This window comes from Hesperophylax consimilis, chromosome 3 (genome assembly GCF_061612785.1).
Source record: "Hesperophylax consimilis isolate HC1 chromosome 3, BYU_Hcon_1.0, whole genome shotgun sequence".
Taxonomy (NCBI): Eukaryota; Metazoa; Arthropoda; class Insecta; order Trichoptera; family Limnephilidae; genus Hesperophylax; species Hesperophylax consimilis.
This window is the reverse complement of record NC_142838.1, coordinates 17,370,028-17,393,324: the sequence shown is the minus strand read 5'-3', so window position 1 is coordinate 17,393,324 and position 23,297 is coordinate 17,370,028. Positions and strand designations below refer to the sequence as shown.

The 23,297-nt window shown below is 35.5% G+C and overlaps 5 protein-coding genes across 5 annotated transcripts; 2 read left to right on the top strand and 3 right to left on the bottom strand.

The window, feature by feature from the left end:
• Positions 1–74: 74 nt before the first annotated feature.
• OstDelta (oligosaccharide transferase delta subunit) lies at positions 75–9,097 on the top strand. The gene is made up of 10 exons (XM_089648633.1): positions 75–176; positions 564–778; positions 1,031–1,299; positions 1,556–1,735; positions 2,461–2,605; positions 2,770–3,209; positions 4,341–4,491; positions 5,035–5,182; positions 6,681–6,890; positions 8,817–9,097. The coding sequence occupies exons 1-10, from the start codon at positions 167–169 to the stop codon at positions 8,960–8,962; spliced, it is 1,914 nt and encodes a 637-aa protein (XP_089504759.1). The 5' UTR covers positions 75–166; the 3' UTR covers positions 8,963–9,097.
• On the bottom strand, positions 9,062–11,916 carry uri (unconventional prefoldin RPB5 interactor). The gene is made up of 4 exons (XM_089648643.1): positions 11,781–11,916; positions 11,361–11,610; positions 10,467–11,001; positions 9,062–9,775 (listed from the first exon to the last, which is right to left on the bottom strand). Exons 1-4 carry the CDS (start codon positions 11,814–11,816, stop codon positions 9,196–9,198), a joined length of 1,401 nt encoding a protein of 466 aa, XP_089504769.1. The 5' UTR covers positions 11,817–11,916; the 3' UTR covers positions 9,062–9,195.
• Positions 11,917–14,719: 2,803 nt separating this feature from the next.
• Positions 14,720–15,614, top strand: LOC149425039 (uncharacterized). Its single transcript, XM_089650923.1, has 2 exons — positions 14,720–15,034; positions 15,179–15,614. Exons 1-2 carry the CDS (start codon positions 14,830–14,832, stop codon positions 15,517–15,519), a joined length of 546 nt encoding a protein of 181 aa, XP_089507049.1. The 5' UTR covers positions 14,720–14,829; the 3' UTR covers positions 15,520–15,614.
• Positions 15,615–16,090: 476 nt separating this feature from the next.
• Positions 16,091–16,852, bottom strand: LOC149425038 (uncharacterized). Its single transcript, XM_089647644.1, has 2 exons — positions 16,725–16,852; positions 16,091–16,331 (listed from the first exon to the last, which is right to left on the bottom strand). The coding sequence occupies exons 1-2, from the start codon at positions 16,850–16,852 to the stop codon at positions 16,091–16,093; spliced, it is 369 nt and encodes a 122-aa protein (XP_089503770.1).
• A 1,503-nt stretch (positions 16,853–18,355) lies between these two features.
• Positions 18,356–20,255, bottom strand: LOC149425037 (replication termination factor 2). The gene is made up of 5 exons (XM_089650922.1): positions 20,187–20,255; positions 19,997–20,142; positions 19,668–19,847; positions 19,060–19,272; positions 18,356–18,958 (listed from the first exon to the last, which is right to left on the bottom strand). Exons 2-5 carry the CDS (start codon positions 20,063–20,065, stop codon positions 18,494–18,496), a joined length of 927 nt encoding a protein of 308 aa, XP_089507048.1. The 5' UTR covers positions 20,066–20,142; positions 20,187–20,255; the 3' UTR covers positions 18,356–18,493.
• Between the last annotated feature and the right edge of the window lie 3,042 nt (positions 20,256–23,297).

Genomic DNA, 23,297 nt, shown 5'->3' with positions numbered 1-23,297 from the left:
GCCAACTAAATAACTATCTTGAGTGACTTTCGCTTCTGTTCGACAATATTTTTATGCCGTTGTGTTGGCATACCTTGGCTGCCATCTTTACACCGGATTTCTGACGTGTCGTATATTTTTTGGCCGGCACTTTTTCGTGAATATTTGGCTCAGTTTTTTTCAGATAATGAAGCATTGTAAGTTTAAATATCACACTGAATTTTTAAATGTAATGTGCAGCTATTGAAAATAACATTTAGCCTACACCAAATGCAGCAATACTTTCAATATTAGTTGTTCATGTTTTCCAAATCTAACCTTATCGCCGTACTGTTGAATTTATATTTCTTCATTTGATTTTGCTAGCTTTACTAATTACTCAGGTTTCGTCATCAGAACTGAATATTTGTGCAATTTTCCTGCCGACTTCAAAGTTTTCCATCCTAAGGGAATGAAAATATCTGGGACCACCCTGTCACCCTGAATATTACAATAAGACTCCCTATCCTTCGTCCTGTTAGTGCATGTTTATCAAATAATGTTTGTAGTTAAATTTGTTGTTAATCTTAATAGTTTGGTTTTAGTTGTAAGTGCTTGCTTGTTGAGCCTGGCATTCGTCATAAGCGCAAATGCAGGAATAAGTGTAAATGGATACTTCGACAAACTGAAGGATGGAGCAAGATTCAAAACACTATTCCTGGAAAATCTTGCAGCCAAAGATTTGTCTTCGGTTTATTATGCTACTAAGGGATTGAAATACTTGGGTGAAAACATTCCTAATACAGCTAATGTTTGCCAGGTATGTTATGATTTAATTTAATAATATCTTCCAAACAAATAGCTTAACTAGGCATTCCCCATCTGAACTTATAATATCTTCCTACATACACAACTTTCAAAACATTAATAAAGCATTCTCGCACTCCCAGTTAGTCGGGGTATAAGCATCAATAAGCTTTATTCTCTTTGATGCTGAGACATGTATTTATTACGTGTCAGGAATCTGTGAAATCTTGTCAATAACTTTAATCTATGAATTTGTACTTTTTAGAATTTGAAAACCCTCAGTCAGGGAAGTCTGAATGTGGAGCAATGCCACTATGCCTCGGGGGCGGTGGAGGCTCTCCAGTGCAAGCCTGACACACTGAAGCCTGATGTCCTCAAGACAGCTGTTCAGACTCTGGATAATCAGAAGGCCTCGCTGACTGATCTGCTGTACGCCGTACTCACTCTTAAGGCCCTGGGCAATAAGGGACATGATACTGAAACCGCCGTCAAATCTCTGAAGGAGTTCTTGAAGAAAGATGACTCCATTGCAAAGTATGTAATTTATGTGCAAATTTGGTTATAAATCTATGTTGTACTTCATTCATATAGGAATTCTCCATCTGCATAGTATTACCTACTCCACAATTAGTATTCAAACATCAAACTCACTTTTAACTTTGTGTTAAAATCGCCTCATCATAGACAGTTGATATTTTTAGGTTCTTATTGAGGTACTTAAGCAAAATCTACATCAAAACATATCATAAAGACTTAGACTTAGGAGATATTAAAAAAATGTTTGTTTCAGCTTGGGCCTAGTGTTCCAAATATGTGCCGAGGTAGGATGCCAGGAGTGGGCCCGGGGACGCATCGAGGATGCCCTGGCGCAGGCGGACCAGGTGGGAGCTGAGGGAGGCACCACGGGGGCACTGCTCAATTGGGAAGGAGGACTGTCCAACACGGCCATCGTACTCACTGGAATCCTCAAGTAATTCATATTAAAATACTATTTCCCGTGAATCAAAAATAAGTCATTTTTATATATGGTTTTACATAAATTCCTGTTGCACGTTGGGAATTTCCTGCAGCTAATCGATTGGATCTTATTTGAATAGAAGAAAGAACTGACTTATTTTTAAATTTAAGACAACTCATTTACTGTTAAACTTATTCTGAAATCAGTAATGAGCGCATCAGCAGAATGCTGCCTGCTCATTAAATATTAAATAATAATGATCTATAAATGACTTAGTTTATAAAAATATGAATAAAGCAGGGTTCGAAGGATATATATAAGCCGGTATATGATATCAACGATATTTTAGAATTTAGTAGTGACTTTGTTTTTAGGGATATTGTGACTATGTTTTTCCATATTTGATTTGACTGGGATTCCACGGTCACCGTCAACTTGCATTGTTGTATGTTTGGAACTCATCTTCAAAACACTCTTAGTGGAAATCTCTGGCCATTGATGATAACTGTCGGCCCCTAGAAAATTTCAGATATTTTGATACTTAAACAAATATCACAATGTATTTTCGAATCCTGGAATAGAGAGAACTAAAAAAAATATTTTTCGCAATGCTTAAAAACATTTATGAGGGCATTTTTGTGTTTCACCGTTTGTTTTCTTGATCAAAAATATTTTTTTTCCAATATTAATTTATTTTATTATTTATATAATTATGAATAATAATAATTTTAATTTAGGTTACAATCCACCACTCCCACATCTTCCATCACCGCAGATCAGAGTGTGAAGCTCGCCAACTATCTGCTCTCAAGGAGGTCCGTGCAGTCCGTGAAGGGAGCGGCCGTGCTAGTTGATGCCATTAACCAATTGGCTAGTGACAAGGTCAGTTGTCTGATTTACTAGAGATAAGAGATAATGCCAAAATGTACAACAATTCAAATTCCCTTACAATAATACAGTGCTTCAAAATAACTTGATGCACAGAGTAAAAAAATCTTTTACCATTTAATATGTACTCTAATTTATTAATATTTTTGTGATTTCAGAAAGTGTCCCCAGTGTGCATTACACTGTCAGGAAGTGGCCAAGTCTCCAGTGAATCTGAGCCCATCTATGTGTCAGTCAGTGATCTACTGGGACGCCCCCATCCCTCCATCTCCCCCGAGTCAGTGGTGGCCCAGTCCGCTACCCGTCTCCAGGACGACGTGGTGGTCTTGTCCAAGCAGAAGCTGTCCACCCATCCCAAAGAGAAGACCCTGTATGTCTTGGATCTCATGAAGGTCAAGCCTGAGAGGGGTCTCTACAAAGTGGCGTTGAGCGCTGGAACCAGCTCTTCCACTTTGCCCATCCGAGTGCTCGGAGCTATTGAGATTGAGTCTGTCGAAGTTGGCATTGGAGATGTTGACGGTTCTTCTGGCGCTAAACTGAATGCGATTGCGCATCCCAACAAGTTGACCCCCACTTTGGAAGCCGATTCAATGCAGAAGTAAGTTTGCCAAATGGGTAATTATTCCGTATCGCTGGCCTCGCTTAATACAATTTTTTTTTAAATACCTTTTGATTCACCTTAATTATCATAATTATTATTATCCGCATTTGGCAAATTTTAATTTTAACATTCTAATTTTCATTGTAAAATGAAAATTTTCTTTCAATGTATGGGATGACAACCATTTACAATAATTTAATTAAGCGTGGTCAGCGAAATGATTAACACATGTTTTTTTTAGGCACGTTTCAAAACATAACCGACTAGCTGACGCTGACTTGGCGTTGTTCCGGGTTGTGAATGATCTGGAGTAAAGTTTTAAGGTTTTGAATTCTATGATGAAATCGACTTTTCTCTACTTTCTATAAATATAATATGCATTTATTATATATATAAACCTTCCGGAATAAATTCTCTAAATGATAGTTAAAACCCTTTCAAAGTCCGTTGCGTAGTTTAGAAGTACTAAGTGCAAAAACAGACAGACGCGGATAGTGACTTTATTTTATACTACAGTAGAACCCCTTTAATTCGAAAAAACATGAAATTTTTGTCAAAAAAATATCCCCAGAAAATGGTTTTTTAATTTAACACGAAAATTTGTTTGTGTAACTCGTAAATATTCGATTTTTGCAAAAAATAAATCATAAAATTTCTTAAATCTGAATCTAAAAGACAGCTGTGGCTGAAAAATGTATATTTACGTGGTTATACATCGTCCTAATTTGTGTTATAATTTTGTAAATCTGAATCGATTTACACTGGAAATTTCGAATATCAGAATTTAAATGACAATTTTCAGTCAATTACCGCGACGGTAATGTGGATGTATGGAATTGTGTGGTGTTTTTACGAATTTACTTTGAATAACTGAACTTGAAGGGCCGACCGTGGCGGTATTGGCTGCGAAAATTCGATTTACGCAGGAATAATTCATATTATTATGAATTTACTCCAAAGATACTATTCGAACTCGAAGGAGCGGCCGAGGAACTCAATTTTCGGGGTCTTTTTTTTCTCTTGTATTTCGAATTACATGGGAATTTGATTTTAGATGTCCCGTGGATTTCGAATTAACGAGGTTCTAATGTATTTAGAGATTTACAAATAATTTTACTTTGTTTACAGGGTCATTCTGAAATTCTTGCTTCGTGAGAAGGGACAGGCTGGAATTGCCAAGGTCCACCAGGCCTTTGTTAGACTGTACAGCACCAACCCTGATCATGAAGTCCTGTTTGTAGCTGAGACCGAAGCATCAAAGGCCTACCGTATGGATTTGGTATGTTCACAAGAATGTTTCTGGGAAAAAATAATTAAGTAAAAGCTTAAGGCGATGCACTACGTCGTTTAATATTTTAAAATGAGCCGCTATCAATAACAACCCTTACGTAGATGGTGATAAGGTTTAAATTCCCGCTTAACACCATCCGTTTTGATTTATGCATGAAAAAAACATGGCCAAAAAGTGCCTTTTATTTTATTTTGTGGATGTTCAGGCATAAATATTTAATTTTTTTTCGATCATTTTATAAATAACTTAATTTTCCACATTATACAATAAAATCATAACCGAAAATGGGTTCGTAAGTAGGAGATTTTGAACTTTAAAGCAGTTTTCATAGGCCTTATACATTATTTTTTTCTGGGCTTATGAAAAGACTTATCTAAAAAATACTCGTTTATTTCAAAGGCCAAGATGTATTCTACTCACAGTATTTAATTAAAGCATCTGAAACATTTCTAGGTGACCAAATTTTCAAACCAAAAACACATGATTTTGCATTACTACGTATTATAAATTAAAAATGGTTTTAATTTTTAGGATGTTGGATCCGTGGCTGAGAACTTCAAGCACGCTTCCGGCTTATACAATATTGAGCTGATCATTGGAGACTCCGCCATCTCCAACCCCTTCCGTTGGACTCTTGCCAGCGTCAACCTGAAGTTTGCCTCTGTTCAGGCCCATAAGGGTATGTTAATCATTGTATATTTTATTAATTATACAAACAATAAAATTATTTGTACGTAAACTGATTATTTATCACATTGTGCCACAGCAGAACTGGGCAGTGATTAGAGCACTAAGAACTTATAGGATTGAGCTCTGTTTACCGTCTTGCAAGACCTGCCATTGTTTTATTTTATCTGAGGAAGTGTGTCAGTTTACAGTTAGCTTTTCTTGATTGCACCAGCCACTCCTTCAAATATTTGTAATCTTATCAAACCTGCTGCATAGCATTTTATTACACTCCACAATATTTATTGTTGAATATTTCTAAAGACGAAAAATGGAATTATTTCAAACAGCATTAATATAATAATGATAATAATATGTACATACCAACTTGTACCTAGTGCCATTGAGGTGATTTTATCACAAAATAGCGCAATAAAGTAGACCATTTATATTGAACCTTGAAAATTGCACAATGATATGAAAAACAAGCATTTAACTTCAATAGGCACAAATATTTTAAATCTATTTAATTTATGTTCTGTTTTATATGAATGTCATAATTGTTTTTTAGTGTGTTTGAGTTAATTCAGTTTTATTCTTTCAACATGTCTTTATGTTAACCAAACAGTTGTTGTAAGAATGCGTCAAGGGGTACCCATTAAATATTTTCCAGGATATCATTTAAAAGGTGAATTACTATTATTTGACATTCACTCTGCTTGATTTTTGGTGTGTTTGTTTTTATATACCCTTTAAAAAATTCCAGGTTATCATTTCAAAGGTGAATTACTATTATTTGACATCAACTCTGCTTGATTTTTGGTGTGTTTGTTTTCATTTAATACATACATATTTAATTTATTCCACGAATGCGGTGAAAACCAAAATGCATAGCATGAGATTTCAAATATCCAGACATTAAATTTGCTTTGCAATTTTCTAAAAACAACTGTATTCGTTTTTATAAAGACATGTGTACAAGATGTTTTTATAAAGAATAATTTGTTTAACAACAGACTTAAGTTTATATCCTATTTGTTATATTATGTGTGAGAAAAATTGCAATTATTTTATAAGCCTTGCATATAGATTTGTTTCAACAGCCTTAGATAAGTTTTATTCTTGTTCAGCACACTGCACCAAAACTCTAGAACTATTAAACCATATAATTCCCATGTACGTCGAGTGTGACATTTACAAATTAGAACTGATGTATGTGTTAAAAATTAAAATCTTTTCAAATTCAGACAAGAGATAAAGTACATACCCATATTTTTTTTATTCTATGTTGAAGTCTGCGTCCATGTGACTTACTATTGCAGGTTATTTTTAAAAGTGAAACTTGTGCATGCGTGGAATATAATTATAATGAAACACAAAAGTTAGTAGGTTGTTTATTAAGTGCATTTTGATTCTGCGGGAGATTAACTTACACCATGTTTTTATCAATTCAAATTGAACCTTAACAACGTCAATATGTATTACAATGTTACTGTTGTTGAACTTTCCAGTGGCGTCCATTGACCGCGTGGCCAAGCCAGAGATCGTGCACATGTTCCGCGAGCCTGAGGTGCGCCCCCCCCGCCTGGTCTCGGACATCTTCACAGCCCTGTGTGCCGCCCCTTTGCTGCTGCTCTTCATCCTGTGGGGCAAGATCGGCATCAATGTGCGCAACTTCCCCTTCTCGCTCAGCGCATTGGGATTCCACGGTGGACTTGGAGGTATGTGAGGGTTATTATGAGGGTTTAAGTGCTAGTTCAGACACGGCGGGAACCGCGCGGTTTGAGAATCGCGCGGGAACCGCGTGGGTCTTATTTACGCAGGTATTTATATCAGGTATAATAATCATTCAGACATAATCGCGCGGTTAGTCCAACCTCGCGATTACCGCCACTCGACCGCTAGAAAATAGAATCGTGCGGCGCCCACGCAGTTTTATTACTATGGAGATCTTCCTCAGCGTTCAATAGCGTTGTGGGCACCGCGCAATCAACACGTCACAACGAGAACATGAACAACCCGTACCAAGATACCTAAAACAAGAAAATTAATAATGACATTATTTTCAGGTACAACACTCCAAAAAAAATGGAAAAACATACGGGATTGTTACAATAAAGAATACAAAAAAGGGAAAACAACTCCTTCCGGTTCAGGTGCTCGTAAAGGAGCCCAATAATATTGGATGCACCCAATACTGCCTTTTCCTTCTTTTCTTTATTTTTTTCTCCAGGAGCAGCCACAGACACGCTAGTTCCTCTTCGACTTCCATCTTGAAACTGATCGCTAATCGCTAACTAACCGCCGATGTTTGAACAGTCAACATTTTTGCGGTTCAAACCGCGCGATTTTATCAATCGCGCGGTTATCGCCGTGTCTGAACAGGCCCTAAGTGGTTGACAACCTTGATTTCAAAATACTGGAAATGTCTCTTGTAAGCTTTTTTAAAGACAGAAAAGAAACCTTATTTGAGAGAAACTTAAACCCTACCCATGTGGGTTCCAAATTATTATGAATTTCTTTTTAGGAGATTTTCAAATTTTGTCAGGTTATTCATAACCCAGAATTTTTGTGTTTCTTCAACATTTTAACTTAGGCCTCTTATCAATGACGTTACAAACATATAGACAAGTCACTGCCTCACAAAATGTGGCGAGAAACACAATTAGCTTCCAGTAAATTCTTAATTCAAAAATTCATTCCTGTGTGACAAAGGTAGACATTCAAGGAATAGGTGTGTATGAACAAAAGTTGCAGTGAATACTAGATTCTACATGATGGCTGTGATTGAGACAACAATGTTCACTTACAAGACGAATATGGAATGCTATATGAGACGACCCACTGTTAGTAGGGTTGTGTTGCTATATTCACCATCTCATTTTCTCTAAAGGCACTGAAAATCTTGGAAAAATAATTGTATTACATAATATTAATAAGTAATTTGCTTGTATTCATGAATAAAATGTGGTTACCTTGGATTTTACTTGAGTTTGCAGTGTAATGGAATTTCTTATCACCCACGAGGGCATTTCGGCATTCATTTCTGCAATTTATTACTAAATCGAAAGTACTACAAATACCATATCTTTTGTTTGCTAATTTGAGACTACACCTTGATTGGGTGTCAGTGTATTTTATAATTTCATTCTCTTAAATACATTTTAATGTTTTTATCCGTTTGTGGATATTTGAAAATAATATACATTATTCGGTAATACAATAATATGTAGTCTTATTATTAATTGCCTAATAATATGAATAATAAGTATACATCAAATATGATTTAAGATTTTCACGGCCAAAAGTATTTTTGTTATTTGTTTTTGGGGTGTTATGCCGTGTTGCGCTAACTCCTTCTTTAGCCAACGTTTCGGACAGCATTGCAGTGTCCATCATCAGGGCAGATGTGTTATTAATTGCAATAACACATCTGCCCTGATGATGGACACTGCAATGCTGTCCGAAACGTTGGCTAAAGAAGGAGTTAGTGCAACACGGCATAACACCCCAAAAACAAATATAAGTATACATATTTATAATGCTATGACCTGCTGACTTTGGAGACCACAGGTTCCGCTTTCCTAGTGTGCAAAAGATTATGATTTAATGGAATTAAACTACTACATTGTTTGTTTTGTTTTCAGCCATCCTGGGATTGTTTGTTGTTTTCTGGTTGCGCCTAACCATGTTTGAGACAGTTCGCTACCTGCTTGTCATCGGGCTGGTTACCTTTATCTGTGGGCACCGACTCCTGGCCGACGTTGGAGCCAAGCGTAAACGTGCTGCGTAAGGGGACTATGAGTTGTACGAGTACAGTTTATGCAATTTATAAGACTTAAAGTGTTGTCGCAAAGTGATTGTGTGAATCAATTTCTACTAAACAAAGTCCTTAGATGTAAACAAATTTAATAAAAATTTAAAAGAAATTATAATAGTTGTTTCATTCTGTATTTATTTTATTTTAAAATGTAAAAATATCCAATCATTATGAATTGATGATTGGATTCAAAGCTTGAGGAGATCTCATTTGGATTGTTTCTTTGCATTTCTCATGGATTTAAATTTACTGACGGGTCTCTTCTGATCTGCACTGGCATCACTAATGAATTCATTATCATCTTTGGAGTGTTCCACAATGTTTCCAAGAATTATTTGTTGAGTCCTCCTGTCTATTCTCCGGGGCTGTTCAACTTCAACATCTTCAGAGTTATCGGTTAAGTCGTTGTGCACTTCCTCTTTTACTTTATGAATATTTTTTAGGATGGACTTAGTTTCTTTTTTGAAATTTTCAGGGAATGATTTGTAAATATCAGAAGGGCTGGTTATGGCATCTGCGGTGTCAGTATTTTTAATTTCTTCATGGTCACTGTGGCTGAAATTTATTGTTGCTGTTTTGGCATCAGAAGCAACTTGGCCAGCGAAAGAAACTTTTCTTGATTTGACTACATTTTTATCTGCATCTTCAGGTTTTGGTTTGTTTTCTTCCTCGGAGGAATCTGAATAATAATCATCTTGGCATTCTTCAGAAGACTTTTCAGAGTCTTCTTCCTTGTCGTCGTCATCGTCGTCTTCTTCTTGGCCACCGTAAATATTATCGTACAATCTATAATAAAATAAATCATCAATTACCATAATACATCCTAATTCTGTTTTTATATATAATGTCAATAAAACACGGTTCCAGAAAACAATACTTTTTTTTACATGGATTGTTTTCACCTCTTGGTCTGTTTTTTTATATACGGTCTGACAGAAAAGAATTTACTAGAACAAAAAACTAGGGCCATAATAATATTTAAACATATATTTTAATAAATAAATCAGTACCGTAAAAAAACCCTGCTTTCTACCACATAAATAGAGCTGAAAATTTGTGTTCATTACCTGACAAGGTAAAGGATGTATAAATATATTTTTTTAAATCAATCAATGCAATAATACGGACATGTGTCTAGTGTGGTAGTCGAAAAGCATGTAAAAAACCTGTATTCAAATATATTTTTATGAAAAAAGAAAAAAAAAAATAATTATCCAAATGTGTTTTATTTTTCGTAACCTGACAAGATTGTATGTACCTATATAATTATCAGTATCAGAACATCTGAAAATTATACACAGACAAAATGTAACTAACGATTCCCTGACCTTAAATTTGACCCTGGTTTCCGTTTTAAATTTTTTTTTTCAAATTCAAATAATTTCTTTCACGTGTCTTCACAGTTGGTCACTCAGCGGAGTATATATATTTTGTTAATGTTTTTGTTTAAATTTACATGATTAAAAAGTTAACTCACCTATCTAGCTCATCTTCTAACTCTTCTTCTTCTTCAAGTTCATTTAGTCTTTGAAATATATCTTCTTCCGTATTGCATTTGTTCTTTTTTCTCTGTCGTAAATCTGCCAATTTTTTCCTCAAAACAAATTCTTTGGATTCTTCGTTTTCATCCTCTTTTGTTGTTTTACTTTTACTAAGACTTGGTTTTTTAGAGTCAGCTTTCTTTTTGATACTGACAGCTTTATTAGCTGGCACTACAATTGACTTTTTTTCCTCATTTATATGTAACTCCTCTATTTCTTCTTGTAGTTGTAATAATTCTAGTTTGTCCATGATTTCTTCGTGATCAACATGTATCCCTTCGGTATTTTCCTTTTTCCTGTATTCTTTCATTCTTCGAGCATGTTCCTCTCTCCAAGTGTATTCAGTTGCTTCATGGTAGGGCTCTATTATTTCTTTAAGGTCGGTAGCAAACACATTGTCTTGTGAAAACTTCATGCGACTCTCAACAAAATTACGTTCCTTATCCAACTCTTGGAGAATGCTATCAGCTCCTACAAACAAAACATTGTGTCAATAAAGTCAAATAATGATGGGAGATCCATACAAAAAGAAAATATCGAAGTTTATGGTAAACTTTTAGAACAACTGGCCACGCTTAATACAAATATAAAAAAAAAAAACACTATTGATTCAACTTAATTACTTGAAAAGCAAATTTTCATTTTACGTAATTGTGATTTTAAAGGCAGTATTTTCCATTCCCCCAGAATGCAAAATACTTGTCTTTTATAGTAGATATATTGAAACAAGTTGAGTGTTTTTCAACCCAAACTCATATTAAGCGTGGCTAGCTGTTCAAAAAGTTTACCAAGATAATGATACATAATATATTATCTTGACACAGTCTTACTTTTGATTCGCCGGAGACAAATTTGCCGTGCTTCACTCGATGTACATTTGGTAAAGTAGCCGCATCCTAAGGACACCATAACCTCATTTGTGTGAATCAATTTGCCCCTCATGAGTATCCGGCTGCATACTGGCACAAGTATTGATGGCTCTAAACTCTCGCTATAAGTTTTCAAATCCGTAATCAAATTGTCATGAGCGCTTTTATATTTTTCACAGAACGATTCATAGTCCTCGTTTTCTCGTATTACCTGAAACAAATTAGGCAAGACAGTAATAACCCTTTGATCGTTTCTGCTTGACGATGTTATTCAATCAAAATTTATTTTATACATTGTGATAAAAAGTAATATGCAGTTTTATAACCTCTAATCGGAAGGCATTCATATTAAGTATATTTATCTGACATGAGTTAACTTACACTGTTAAATGAATCATTGAGGACATTCATTTTCATTTGTAAGTCTTCAACTTGCCTTTATCATAAATAGAAATTCAACAACCAAACATATATCACAAAAAATTGCTCTCGGTAAATACACCAAACCATTCGAAAGTGTCAAACCATAAATAAATCTCCTGTTAAACGGTCAAAAGTACACAATATGCACCGTACCATAGATAAACAAATCAACTTCTACTTCTGCATAGATATACTGGATATACCATCACCACCGTACGACCTAGCGATGGACGGATGGACACAATCGATGCCATCGATGATATACTCGATCTTTTTGACCATCGAAATATTTCGATTTGCTGTCATGGACAAATCGATTCTGTCAAAAATCATTACACAGTCCGAGACAATTGTTTTGAAACAAGGAATCGATTCTGTGAAACGTCATCGAACAAGGAATCGATTCTGTCAAAAATCATTCGAAACCACAGCCGTCACGTCATTAGTCAGAATTAATCGATATAAAAGCAGTCACGTCATTGTTCAGAATTCATTGATATCAAATCGATTCCCAACTCTGGTATTTTTATATGTAACCTATATTTTGTTAACACTGATTTTTTATGTAATCTGTATAACTAAAAAATAAATATGTACATTATTATATGTAAAAACCCTATGGGGATAACCTGACAATATTTGAAAATCTCCTACTACCACAAAAGTAAGCGGAAAATGTTGCTTATGTTGTGATGGAGGACTTAGCCAGCTGAGTAATTGAACAGACTACGCCTGGGTGGGACCCAAACGCGATGTGAACTCAGCTACCGACCTGTCTGGATTTTAAGGTTACGTGTGTAATTGTTGCGAAAAACTCAATCAGCCTAATATATAAATTTTATATTTGGTTTTCTTTAGTGTCCAGGTTTTTATGTTCGTGGAGATGAAATATTGTATTCTTTCTTCTATCGAAGAATAACTTCACGGAAGTATACGCATTCAAATTCGTAGTCAAAGAAAATGAGCATAAAGAGTCAACAATAAACGTATCATTGCCAGTATGAAAGAAAATTAATTAAGTACACATGTATATATATATATATATATATATATATATACCACCGTTGACAGGTATCTCAGCGTAATTTGTAACTTAGTTTTTGCCGGGACATCCGCGCGCATAACTGTGTCCTGTTTTGGATTTTTACTTGAATCTTAGACAACAGTACATCAAATTGTTCTTCCGAAATTCTCAAATGATGTACCCTTCGGTATCTTCTAACGCCATCTCTCAATATAGTGTTAGAAGCACCCAATTTGTTTTCCCTTATAATACATTATCTGGCCCACATACAACGTTTTTTGCGCTTTTTCTTATTTTTTGTTCTTTAAAGGTCCGAAATCATAAGGAAGCACGCAGCGATAACTTTACTTGACGCCGTCTTGATTAACAAAATCGGTTAGAGTTTAATTGAAACGTCTGAATGTTATCTTGTTCAATTTTTGTCGTTCACTTAAAATTGCTCTGTGTGAATTGAGTATAAGAAACTCTGGACAGAGCAATACTGCGATTTTGTATGAACGGCATTGAAGCCAGAAGCCAAATCTAGGGTGAGGGAAAATTGCCTGGCAGCATAGACATATGAATATTAGTAGACCTGCCCTAAGTGATTAAAAGCGTATTATCCCCACTCCCCATACCGGTTCCATTGGAGCCGGCTGTGCTCGCGTATGGCCTCAAGTGAAATTTGAAAACGTGACGTCATCATTCTTGTGCGAACTATGGTCGAGGCATCATCGGTTCATTTTACGAAATAACACGGCAAAATGTTGACTTGTGCTATGAAAACTTGTAAAAATAGATGTGAAAAAGAGAATAAACCCAATTGTCGTATTACATTCCATATATAAGCATTATTTTACTTTATTTTAAGCATATTCACATCGTATAATATGGATCAGTTGTAGAAACATAATATACTATCACATCGAGAAACGTCTGGACGCGAAACACAAAGCTGGTTGGTTGCTGGGAAGTAAATTATGAACATTTATAAAAGTGTCTTAACTAAATACTTAAACGAAATATTCGACTCTGAAAATAGAACCGATTTTTTTTTCCGAATTTGGACTTCGCAAATTTGTTCATAACGTGGCGAGTAATTTGCGCTCCCATGTAAAAATGTCTATTCATTCAAAAGCAGATTTTACTTTTAAGAAGTAAATGGTGATATTATAATGCGAGATGCCTATTTACTGTCAGATTGATTTATTGACGAATAACAGTCAGCTTCACCCCCTTCGTTCTTCAACAGTTGATTTTACCCCTCGCCATTATCTTCTCGTCTATTAATTCTTATGTCTGTGCCTGGCAGCCATTTTTTATGACTAACTTTTGAACTGATTTGTATGCAAAGTGGTGCATTAATGTCACATTTAGGTTTTCAAATGAAGTCAAACTAGTTGCTTGTAGTAAACTTGTATAAAAAAATTCGAAGTTATAGCCATTAATATTATTAATAATAATCAACTACTTAATTCCTATAGAAATTTGACTGCGGTTAGGTATTGCCGTAATAGGAGGCTACTCTCTTGAGTTATTCGCATGTAGGTTCATTTATGGTTATTCGTGAGCGTGTAAGAAGAAAGGAGGCTAATAACGAGGGACCGGAGCCAATGAAAAAACATTTGTAGAAGAGGATGTTCTTGGAAAAATAAACATTTCTTGAAACAAAATTGTTTCATTCAAAACATTATTTTGGCTCTGGAGACTTCTAACCTTTTATATTGTACATTTTGAATGACGTTATTGCGACTCTGACTGCATTACAAAATTATGTATAAATGTACATACCTTTTTGAATTTATTCACGAAAGTTCTTACCTGCAAAGTTTTTTTTGTCGTCTTGGTAGATACTTTTTATTGATCGTAAAATTCTACTTATGGCAATAAATTCTAAACTCCATTAAAATTTGTGGGCATGGGCTGTCATCTTTCAGAATATTTGTGAATTCTATACATTTTCTGGCATGTGAAAATATTTACTCCCATAATACATTAGTCACAATGAAAATGTCTGTCTCAGATGTATCGGAAGAAACAGCCAGCAATAACAACATCAAATGTCCAAACGGAGAAAAGGTTTTGAAATTAAAGAAACGTGGAATTATATATTTATCTACAATTCCACCTTTAATGACAGTTGCAAAAATTAGAGAAATATTCGGTCAATATGGAGAAATCGGAAGAGTATACTTACAATTACCAAAGAGTAAGTATTGTTTATTTAAGCACAAAAAATAACTACGTACATTGGTGGTGGAAAAATTAACAGATTTAAATTCACAGTTTGTAGAAACATTAAATGTTTGCATGGTTTTTGCTCTTTGTTAATATGTATTTACTTGATTTACAGAAGATCCTGACGTGCAAAAAAAACGTAAGTCCAGAATAAATTTCACCGAAGGTTGGGTGGAGTTTGAGAGCAAAAGGATTGCTAAAAAGGTCTCTGCTCTTTTAAATAACCAAAGGATAGGAACTAGGAAAAAATCTAGATACTATGATATGGTGTGGAATATCAAATATTTACCAAGATTCAAGTGGGTGCATCTCAGCGAGCGTCTAGCTTATGAACGAGCTGTTTATAAACAGAGGTTGCGCGCTGAAATTGCTCAAGCCAAGAAAGAAGCCACATATTTCCAGAACAATGTTGAAAAGAGTCAGAAGAAGAAGAAGAAAGAAGCGGGAAAATCTTAACTCCCTTGAGCAGAATATTTGTAGTGAATGCTGAATACTATTAATTATTATTCATTAAACTTGATGACATGTAAGATAATCTGATATTCTTTACTGAAAAATATTCGAATATATTGTAAATTCTATGTGATTAATTTAATAAATTTGACAACTCGGTACATTGATGTAATTATTTCATATTATTATTGAATTTATTTTAAAATGCAACTTGACCTACGATCTAGGCCAATATCGATAAAATTGAATTGCACGTACCATGCATGTAGCTGGGAATGTAACTATTTTTATGTACATTTTAATATGCTAATGTATTTAAGACTTGTTTTATGTAAAAGCCCTAAGGGTGTAAAGTGATACCTCCCTTTACCCCACTTTAATTGGATAACCCTACAAGAAATTAGCCTTTACTCAACATGACAACACAAATAGGGTTATAACAGGCTAAAGTTATATATGGGCAGCGTTAATTTGAAATCAAGAAAAAGACTTGGTATGCTATGGTATGACTTTATTTTTGTTTATCAGATTTTTTTAATTACATTATGATTTTAATTTTCAAATGCTTTCGACACTACTCCATAATAGCGTCCAATCGCATTTTTTCATTCAATGTAAATGGGCTTTTTGTTAGTCTGTCCATGTTATTACTTGTGGGCATGAAGTGGGACAGTACTCCTTGAGAGAATTCTCTGTGCACCCTCACCCCATCCAAAGCTTTGTTTTGTAACTGTTCAAAATACATCAGTTCTTTCATAAACTGGTTTCGTTGTTCTTTTACAGCATTCTGATATCGCCGACGGCAAACTACATCGCTTGAATAATGAAAAGATTATGTTAATAATTCAATGGTAGAGCAACCATCGAATTGCAATTTTCATTTGTTTATCAAAGTATATTGGCTGTACAAGTTTTAATGTGCCTTACAGTAAGACAATACATTACATTATGTTACCACACTTCATTTAACTATGTGGGAAAGATAGTAGTTAAGTTTCCTACGAGAAATTAACCCCTTAGTGCAAAAAGATATCATTTGTAAGTCTTCATTGTCAATTTTCCAAGCAAATTTGTTATGAGGACATCCTTCAGGGCAATACGAATTCTCTCACACAAAACTATTATTTTACCAACGACTGATGTACATTTTGAAACAACATTAAATTTATTGTAATAAAATTTCAACAGAACACAGTCTCAATACTCACTATGCTAAAGATAAATGTGTGTAACTGGGATAAATGCTGACATCAGAGCGCGACAGTTCACGGTGAAATACTATTTTTGGTGGGCCTTTCTTTGCAGGCTGCTGTGCCGGCTTGTTTTGTTGTGACATTTTGTAAATATTGTATTTTCTATTGCAAAGATCCTAAAATAATGATGACATCGTACCAATGGTATATACCTGTAAATAAATGGGAAACCATGGAGACAAGTAGGTTGTGAAAATATTTTATTCAAATTGTCCAATATATGTGAGTTTAAGGCCTTGTGCACATGGAACTATTGAAAAGAAATTGAAATGGTTTGTGATTCAAATTACTAACCCAATGCTAAATCATTAGTTATGCGGTTCGGCACACGCGGCCTACTCAGAAGTGATTGAAATCAGTAGCTTTCTGTGTAGTCATGGAAGGTGGAACATCATAATGGGCTATAGTGGGGAATCTGTATTACTATTTCCATTACATAAGAAATAGAATATGAAGAAGATTTTGGGTTCATCCATATCTTGAAAGAAATTTGAACCGCCGATTTTGTTATGTAAAATGGGATTTTTTTTTTCTTCTCCCACTAATTTGTGAACAAAAATGAAATTATAAGAAACTAGGAGAATCAAGTCAAAAACGAGTCGATAGGTTTAGTAGCTTCCAACTATGAATGTTCACCATATAACTTAAATCCCAGTATTTAAAATTTTTTTTTACAAATGTCAATCTCATAGTTAAAATAATTTGCATAGCCCGCCAAAATTATTGAAACCTGGTACGCGTGACGTCTTAAGTACCTGTTTTGCCAGTTACCAGTAAGGTCAATCCCACTCTAGTCAGTATGAAAACAACAAACCCAATTTAGGTATTTTGCAAGATTTCCAATTCTTTTAAAATAATTTTTAAGCCACACTAGTGATTCGTGTGCGAGTAAAAACATTTTTTTTTGTTTTTAAACACCGCCATCTGTTGGACGTAAAAGCAACATGCGTCATTGTTTATCTGCACAGACAGACTGAGACACACCAAACGTGGCGGGGTACAGCTAGTATAAAATAAAACTTATATATATTCAGAATCAGCGTTTGTTGATCTAAATCATAGGTTCTCAACCTTATTTTGCCCACGGCCCACTCTGAGAATATTTTTTTTAGAGCCCTCCCCAATTTTTTTACTTACCATCTGTCGCGAATCTGAAACAGCTATTGCCACGATTATATTTAAAAGTATAATTACACTGTAATAATATAGTCGCAAGATAGGATGTAACTCTTATCCTATGTTTTTTTTTGTCTTTTTTATACTATATTTTTTACTTGCCCACGCCCTGACTGTATCATCCCAATGCCCCTAATTTTCTCTGGGTATTCTACTGCCCCCCTGAAAGTCTCAAACGCCCACAAGGGGGTGTTATCGCCCACGTTGAGAACCTATGATCTAAATGAATATTTGTTTTTTAAGCCATAATATTGTTCACTCAAGTTCCTTACTGCAAAGGTTCCAACTCATCGTGGACTGGTTAGTGATTTGCATCAGTGGTCAGTTTTTGTTTTGAGTAGCTTGAGTGTGTACAAAACCTTACTCAAATAAATATTATTGGCATGTTTGATAAATAAAACAATGCTGAGTTGTATTTAAATTTTTTTATTTGTGAATTAAAACAACACCGATAAGCCAAGTTATTATGTACTTGTGATTTATTATCTCACTCCAAAAATAATACCTGACCTTGCCTATATGAACAATTTGACAAGGCATGATACTTACTAATTATAAAATGGATTATAGGTTATCCAATGGGCTCTTTTCTGATCCTTTTCCGACTGGTGCGAAGTAAAGAGAGACTTGTAAACATTGGAGGCCTTAGGATCTTTAGCAACGCTATAATCATCTTTAGTCTTTTTGTAAACTGGATCTTGCATGGAGGCATCAGGAGCTTGCCGCTTGTGAGGTTTCATGATGCTGTTGGCACCAATATCTTTTCTTGTTTTGGGTAATTCTAAAGGAATTAGTTCTGTCTTAGGTTCCAAATCTGCTTTCAAGATGATCTCTGACTGGCAGGAAGTGCTGGTTGTTGGAGCTTCTTCTTTGGTTTCCCTTTTCAGACTTTTGCCTTTTTTGTCTGATTTTATTTTAGCCTGCCTTATTTCAAGTTTTGTTTTCATCAGTTCAACGTCTTCTTCAGATCCATTTATAACGACAATATCATTTTCGGTAAAAGGTTTTTGGCACTGAAACAAAATTGCATCGATTATTTTAGGAACTGGAATCTTGAACAATGTTTGTTAAATAAATTGGACACATACATATTATGTGAAATAAAAATATTTACCAAGTGACATATTTTCATTTTAATTTCCTTGAGCGATCTCTCAGATATGGCACAGCCGCAGGACCACAGGAAAACAAACCGGAATCTTCCAGACATTTCCAATCCAATGATTGGGCAGATGTAGGGGGCACCGCGCTCATCAATAGCTCCTTCTGTTTTTTCAGCAGTGCCACTGTATGCAGGATTCTTGGTCAAGTTAAGATCTTTGATATCCTGGAAAACAAAACAAGAAAATTAAGTTTTAATTAATAAATTTAGGTGGCAATCAAACATGTCCAGTTTTCAGACAGCATCTGGTAATGCAATGGTTCACGAGTTCCACAATGTCTATTTACTATTGATATTGAAAGGTTCTTCTCTTCAAGACCCGCATTAACAAATCGTTTCCTACAGCCCCTACCTTCACACACCTTACAACGCCGCTCAATTGGGTGACGAATTTCCCCTGTCTTTATAAGGGCCAGGGGCACAAGGGTGAGGTATAACATTTAAAAAAATCCAGCAAGAATAGTGACTCATTGATTGTTCAGACATGGCCTTGAAGAAAGACAAACATTATCTATTAAAATCAGGGTAGGAAGTTTTATGGATTTTAAATAATGACTGACCTTCATGTTTTTAATGTGTTTGATGCTGTCTGGAATAGTGCTTTTGTCAAGAAGGGCTTCCAAAACAGCACTCTTGGAATAGAGGCGCCCTAAACTACAAGCCACTATGGGAGGCTGCAACATTTGTTGGGAGAGAGCACAATGTCTCCACTTAAACGACAGTTCTGCATCTTTGTCTTTCTGAAATTATATAAAAGGAGACGTTTAGAAAATATTAATTAATCCGGTTAGCACATCCTAAAAATACAATGCACAATCAAGGACGTTACAATATATATTTACAATGGTATAAAGAGTTAGGAGAATTAAATTTAATATATTTTTATTACCTGTTCAGGCTTCTTCTTTACTCGAACAAGTTCGTCTCTTTTAGGGATGGTTCCGCCATCACAACCCATGGTTAATCGTTTTTGATTAACAAGAATAAAATCACGATAGTAATATTGCGATTCTGGACAAAACTAATATTGCTAGCATCATAAATCAACTATGCTAGCATATTGCTAGCCATTTGCTAGCCTGCGACAAACAGATCCAAAACAAAAGTTGACAAGCTGACAAACCATAGATATATGGACAAAACTCGACAAATCCGAATAAAACTCTTTGTCTATGGATGCTAGAGATGTCAAGTAGGTCAACGGATGGTCAACGGATATGCCCAGTTCAGTCAGAGCGATTTTAGTTGAACGACTTTTATCAATTTGACTCGAACCGATATTATTAATCAAGATGGTGTCAAGTGAAGTTATCGCTGCGTGCATCCCTATGATTTCGGATCTTTTAAGAAAAGAACTTAAGAATATGAAAAAGCGCAAAAAACTTCGTATGTGGGCTAGAAAATGAAAAAAAAGGAGAAACGAGTTAGGTGCTTCTAACACTGTTGTATTGAACATGAATAATTATTTTATTGAATTTAATTTTAATTGCGGCTAAAGTTGAACACCTGCAAGTTTGATGACCCCTTTTTCCAAATCATAATATTTACCAGTTGAAAAATATATCAATCTGTTACCAGGCGGCAAAAAGACTGAATCTAACATGAAACAGTTCAATAACCCTATATTCTAAAACGAAATTAAAATATTGACAAAGCCAGTCGCTGGGCGAAATATTATTGGCACTAAAAATACCTGCTTTTTGAAAACGTAAACATATTTTTTCAAGCTGACGTCACACAAACGCTTGCGAGGACATTATAAATAGGCCATTTAAACAAAATATTGGTCATTCAAGTTTCAAAAATTACCACGAGTGGACGGAACACCACCAGTTAAAACGCTATCTGTTAATTATAATTTAAAATTATAAATTCCTGTGTGTCAACTGAAATCTGTAGTTGCTTCTGTTCCTCCATCACGGCACAATCATTTTAAAGATTACAACTACGTGCAACGAGCTGTTTACGGCCGTCACTCTATCAGCTGAGCCAGACGAATCTGTCATCATTACAATAATGGGGCGTCTCCGTGTGCCGGCCCTTATAATCAAATGACCATGCCGCCGCTGAATTCCTGCTGGCTACCGACTGAACTGCCCACTGCCGCTGATCACCTAGAGCAGTCATACTCAACCTGCGGCCCGCGGGCCGCAAGCGGCCCGCCAAGCTATTTTGTGCGGCCCTCAATACATTTAATATCAGGAACATGATTTACAAAATCTGGCATTCTATATGGCTAGCTTTAGACTTGTAAGTTTTTTCGTAAATTTACGAAAAAACTTACAAGTCTAAAGCTAGCCTATCACGTTAATTTGAGATTAATTGCGACTTTGACGTACAGACATTGAAACCGAAGAAGATAGCCGTTGTCGTGTCAACATCAGATCTGGTATAAGAGTGTTGCTACTGCACACGCTAGATCTATCTCCAAAAAACAAAGATTTGACAGACAAATATGCGCGCAAATAATTTTGCTCGTGGCAACACATAGATTTTTTACAGCTCCAAAGTTAAATGGTTACCAGTGCTGCTAACCGAAGGCGATTTATCGCCATTTAGGCTACTCAGAACGAGAATCGGCGACGAAAAAATCGAAAGGGCGATATAATATTTTTTGCGACCGGAAAAATGTGAGGAATTTTTCGAAATGGAATTCCGTAGGTACCCCCCCCATGGGTTTCGAAAAATTGTTGTGGGGAATTACATATGATGTTTTTGGCTGTGCGGAATTTTTTTTTCAGCGAAGTTCTGTAACAACCCCCCCCCCCCCATGGATTTCAAATATTTTGTGGGGAGCACTCATTTTGAATTTTTATAACGGGGGTGGTGGGTTTCATGATATATTTTGTCATAGCAGTATAGTGTTGCGGCCCGCGTAGCTTTACAAATATATACATGTGGCCCGCAGAAGAAAAAGGTTGAGTATCATCGACCTAGAGGCTGGCCAATCCCTGCTGCATTGATGCTGACAACATAGAGGCTGATGATTTCCTCCTGGCTACCGACTGAACCGGCCACAGATGCTGACAACCTAAAGGCTGATACCTGCTGGCTACCTCACCTAGAGGCTGGCCAATCCCTGCTGCATTGATGCTGACAACCTAGAGGCTGGCCAATTCTTCCTGGCTACCGACTGAATTATCCATTGATGCTGACAACCTAGAGGCTGGCCGATTCCTGCTGGCTACCAATTGAACTGGCCACTGCTGCAGCAGTCGCTCACGCCATTTGCTGTATCGTATGGCGCGAAGATGCACAATGTGCTCCAATCTGAAATTATCGCTGAAAGAATTCCGATTGTCTCAGTTTTCTATCTGTGTATTCAAACCCAGTTGTATTGAAATACATATAACTATTTCTTGTGAATTGGGTTGGCTGTAAAAAATAGGAAGTACCTATAAGCTACACCCCTTTTTTACGTTCTGTATACCAGTACAATACTTGTAATTAAAATGTGAATTTTGATTTGAATCGTCTTTCTTTTATGATGGTTTGGATAGAACACCTCACGGTGTTTTACTTAAATCATTACCCAGGTTGAAGGCTGATGTGTGCCGGTGCTTATTATTTACAGTCTTTTCTTGTGCAGGCAAAAACGTCACATACAACTATATTGAGAGAGATGGCGTTAGAAGATACCGAAGGCTATCGCAATCATTTGCACATTTCGGAAGAACAATTTTATATAAGATTCAAGAAAAAATCCAAAAATAGGACACAGTTATGCGCGCGGCTGTCCCGGCAAAAACTAAGTTACACATTACGATAAGATATCTGTCAAAGGGGATTCTTTTTCTAGTCTGGCTTATATGCACAGAGTTCCAAAAATACGATATCATTGTTTATAAAGTAAGTGTTCGTTGAAATAGTTGATTCTCCAAAATTTGCTATGAAAGTAAAAAAAAAAAATATTTTTTGAAACATTCAGAGACGTGATATTTAATAATAATAACTACTAAGTTACAGTAAAATTTCAAAAATAATATTATTAATTACAGTGTCACGGGTATTCTTATTTTTGTAAACCTCTTGCTTCTGATCCCAAGGACAGGGATAGCTTTAGTTGGCTTTGGTATAGATCTATAGATCCATAAATCTGAACATCATATCCTCCGACCACTTAGTACATTATTTCATTCAATTTCATTGAAGTAGATGCCACGATAGTATGTACTAGGTACGCATAAATA

Excerpts from the sequence above, each read along its gene's own strand:
- uri (XM_089648643.1), bottom strand. The coding sequence starts at position 11,816 with ATGAAAATGAATGTCCTCAATGATTCATTTAACAGT. Across the intron at positions 11,611-11,780 it reads TCAATGATTCATTTAACAGT|GTAATACGAGAAAACGAGGA; the intron begins GTAAGTTAACTC and ends AATTTGTTTCAG. Across the intron at positions 11,002-11,360 it reads TTGTCTCCGGCGAATCAAAA|GAGCTGATAGCATTCTCCAA; the intron begins GTAAGACTGTGT and ends TTTTGTTTGTAG.
- LOC149425039 (XM_089650923.1), top strand. The coding sequence starts at position 14,830 with ATGAAAATGTCTGTCTCAGATGTATCGGAAGAAACAGCCAGCAATAAC. Across the intron at positions 15,035-15,178 it reads ATACTTACAATTACCAAAGA|AAGATCCTGACGTGCAAAAA; the intron begins GTAAGTATTGTT and ends CTTGATTTACAG.
- LOC149425038 (XM_089647644.1), bottom strand. The coding sequence starts at position 16,852 with ATGTCACAACAAAACAAGCCGGCACAGCAGCCTGCAAAGAAAGGCCCA. Across the intron at positions 16,332-16,724 it reads ACACATTTATCTTTAGCATA|CGATGTAGTTTGCCGTCGGC; the intron begins GTGAGTATTGAG and ends TCATTATTCAAG.
- OstDelta (XM_089648633.1), top strand. Across the intron at positions 3,210-4,340 it reads GAAGCCGATTCAATGCAGAA|GGTCATTCTGAAATTCTTGC; the intron begins GTAAGTTTGCCA and ends CTTTGTTTACAG. Across the intron at positions 6,891-8,816 it reads ATTCCACGGTGGACTTGGAG|CCATCCTGGGATTGTTTGTT; the intron begins GTATGTGAGGGT and ends TTTTGTTTTCAG.
- LOC149425037 (XM_089650922.1), bottom strand. The coding sequence starts at position 20,065 with ATGGGTTGTGATGGCGGAACCATCCCTAAAAGAGACGAACTTGTTCGA. Across the intron at positions 19,848-19,996 it reads TAAAGAAGAAGCCTGAACAG|AAAGACAAAGATGCAGAACT; the intron begins GTAATAAAAATA and ends ATATAATTTCAG. Across the intron at positions 19,273-19,667 it reads AACACATTAAAAACATGAAG|GATATCAAAGATCTTAACTT; the intron begins GTCAGTCATTAT and ends TTTGTTTTCCAG.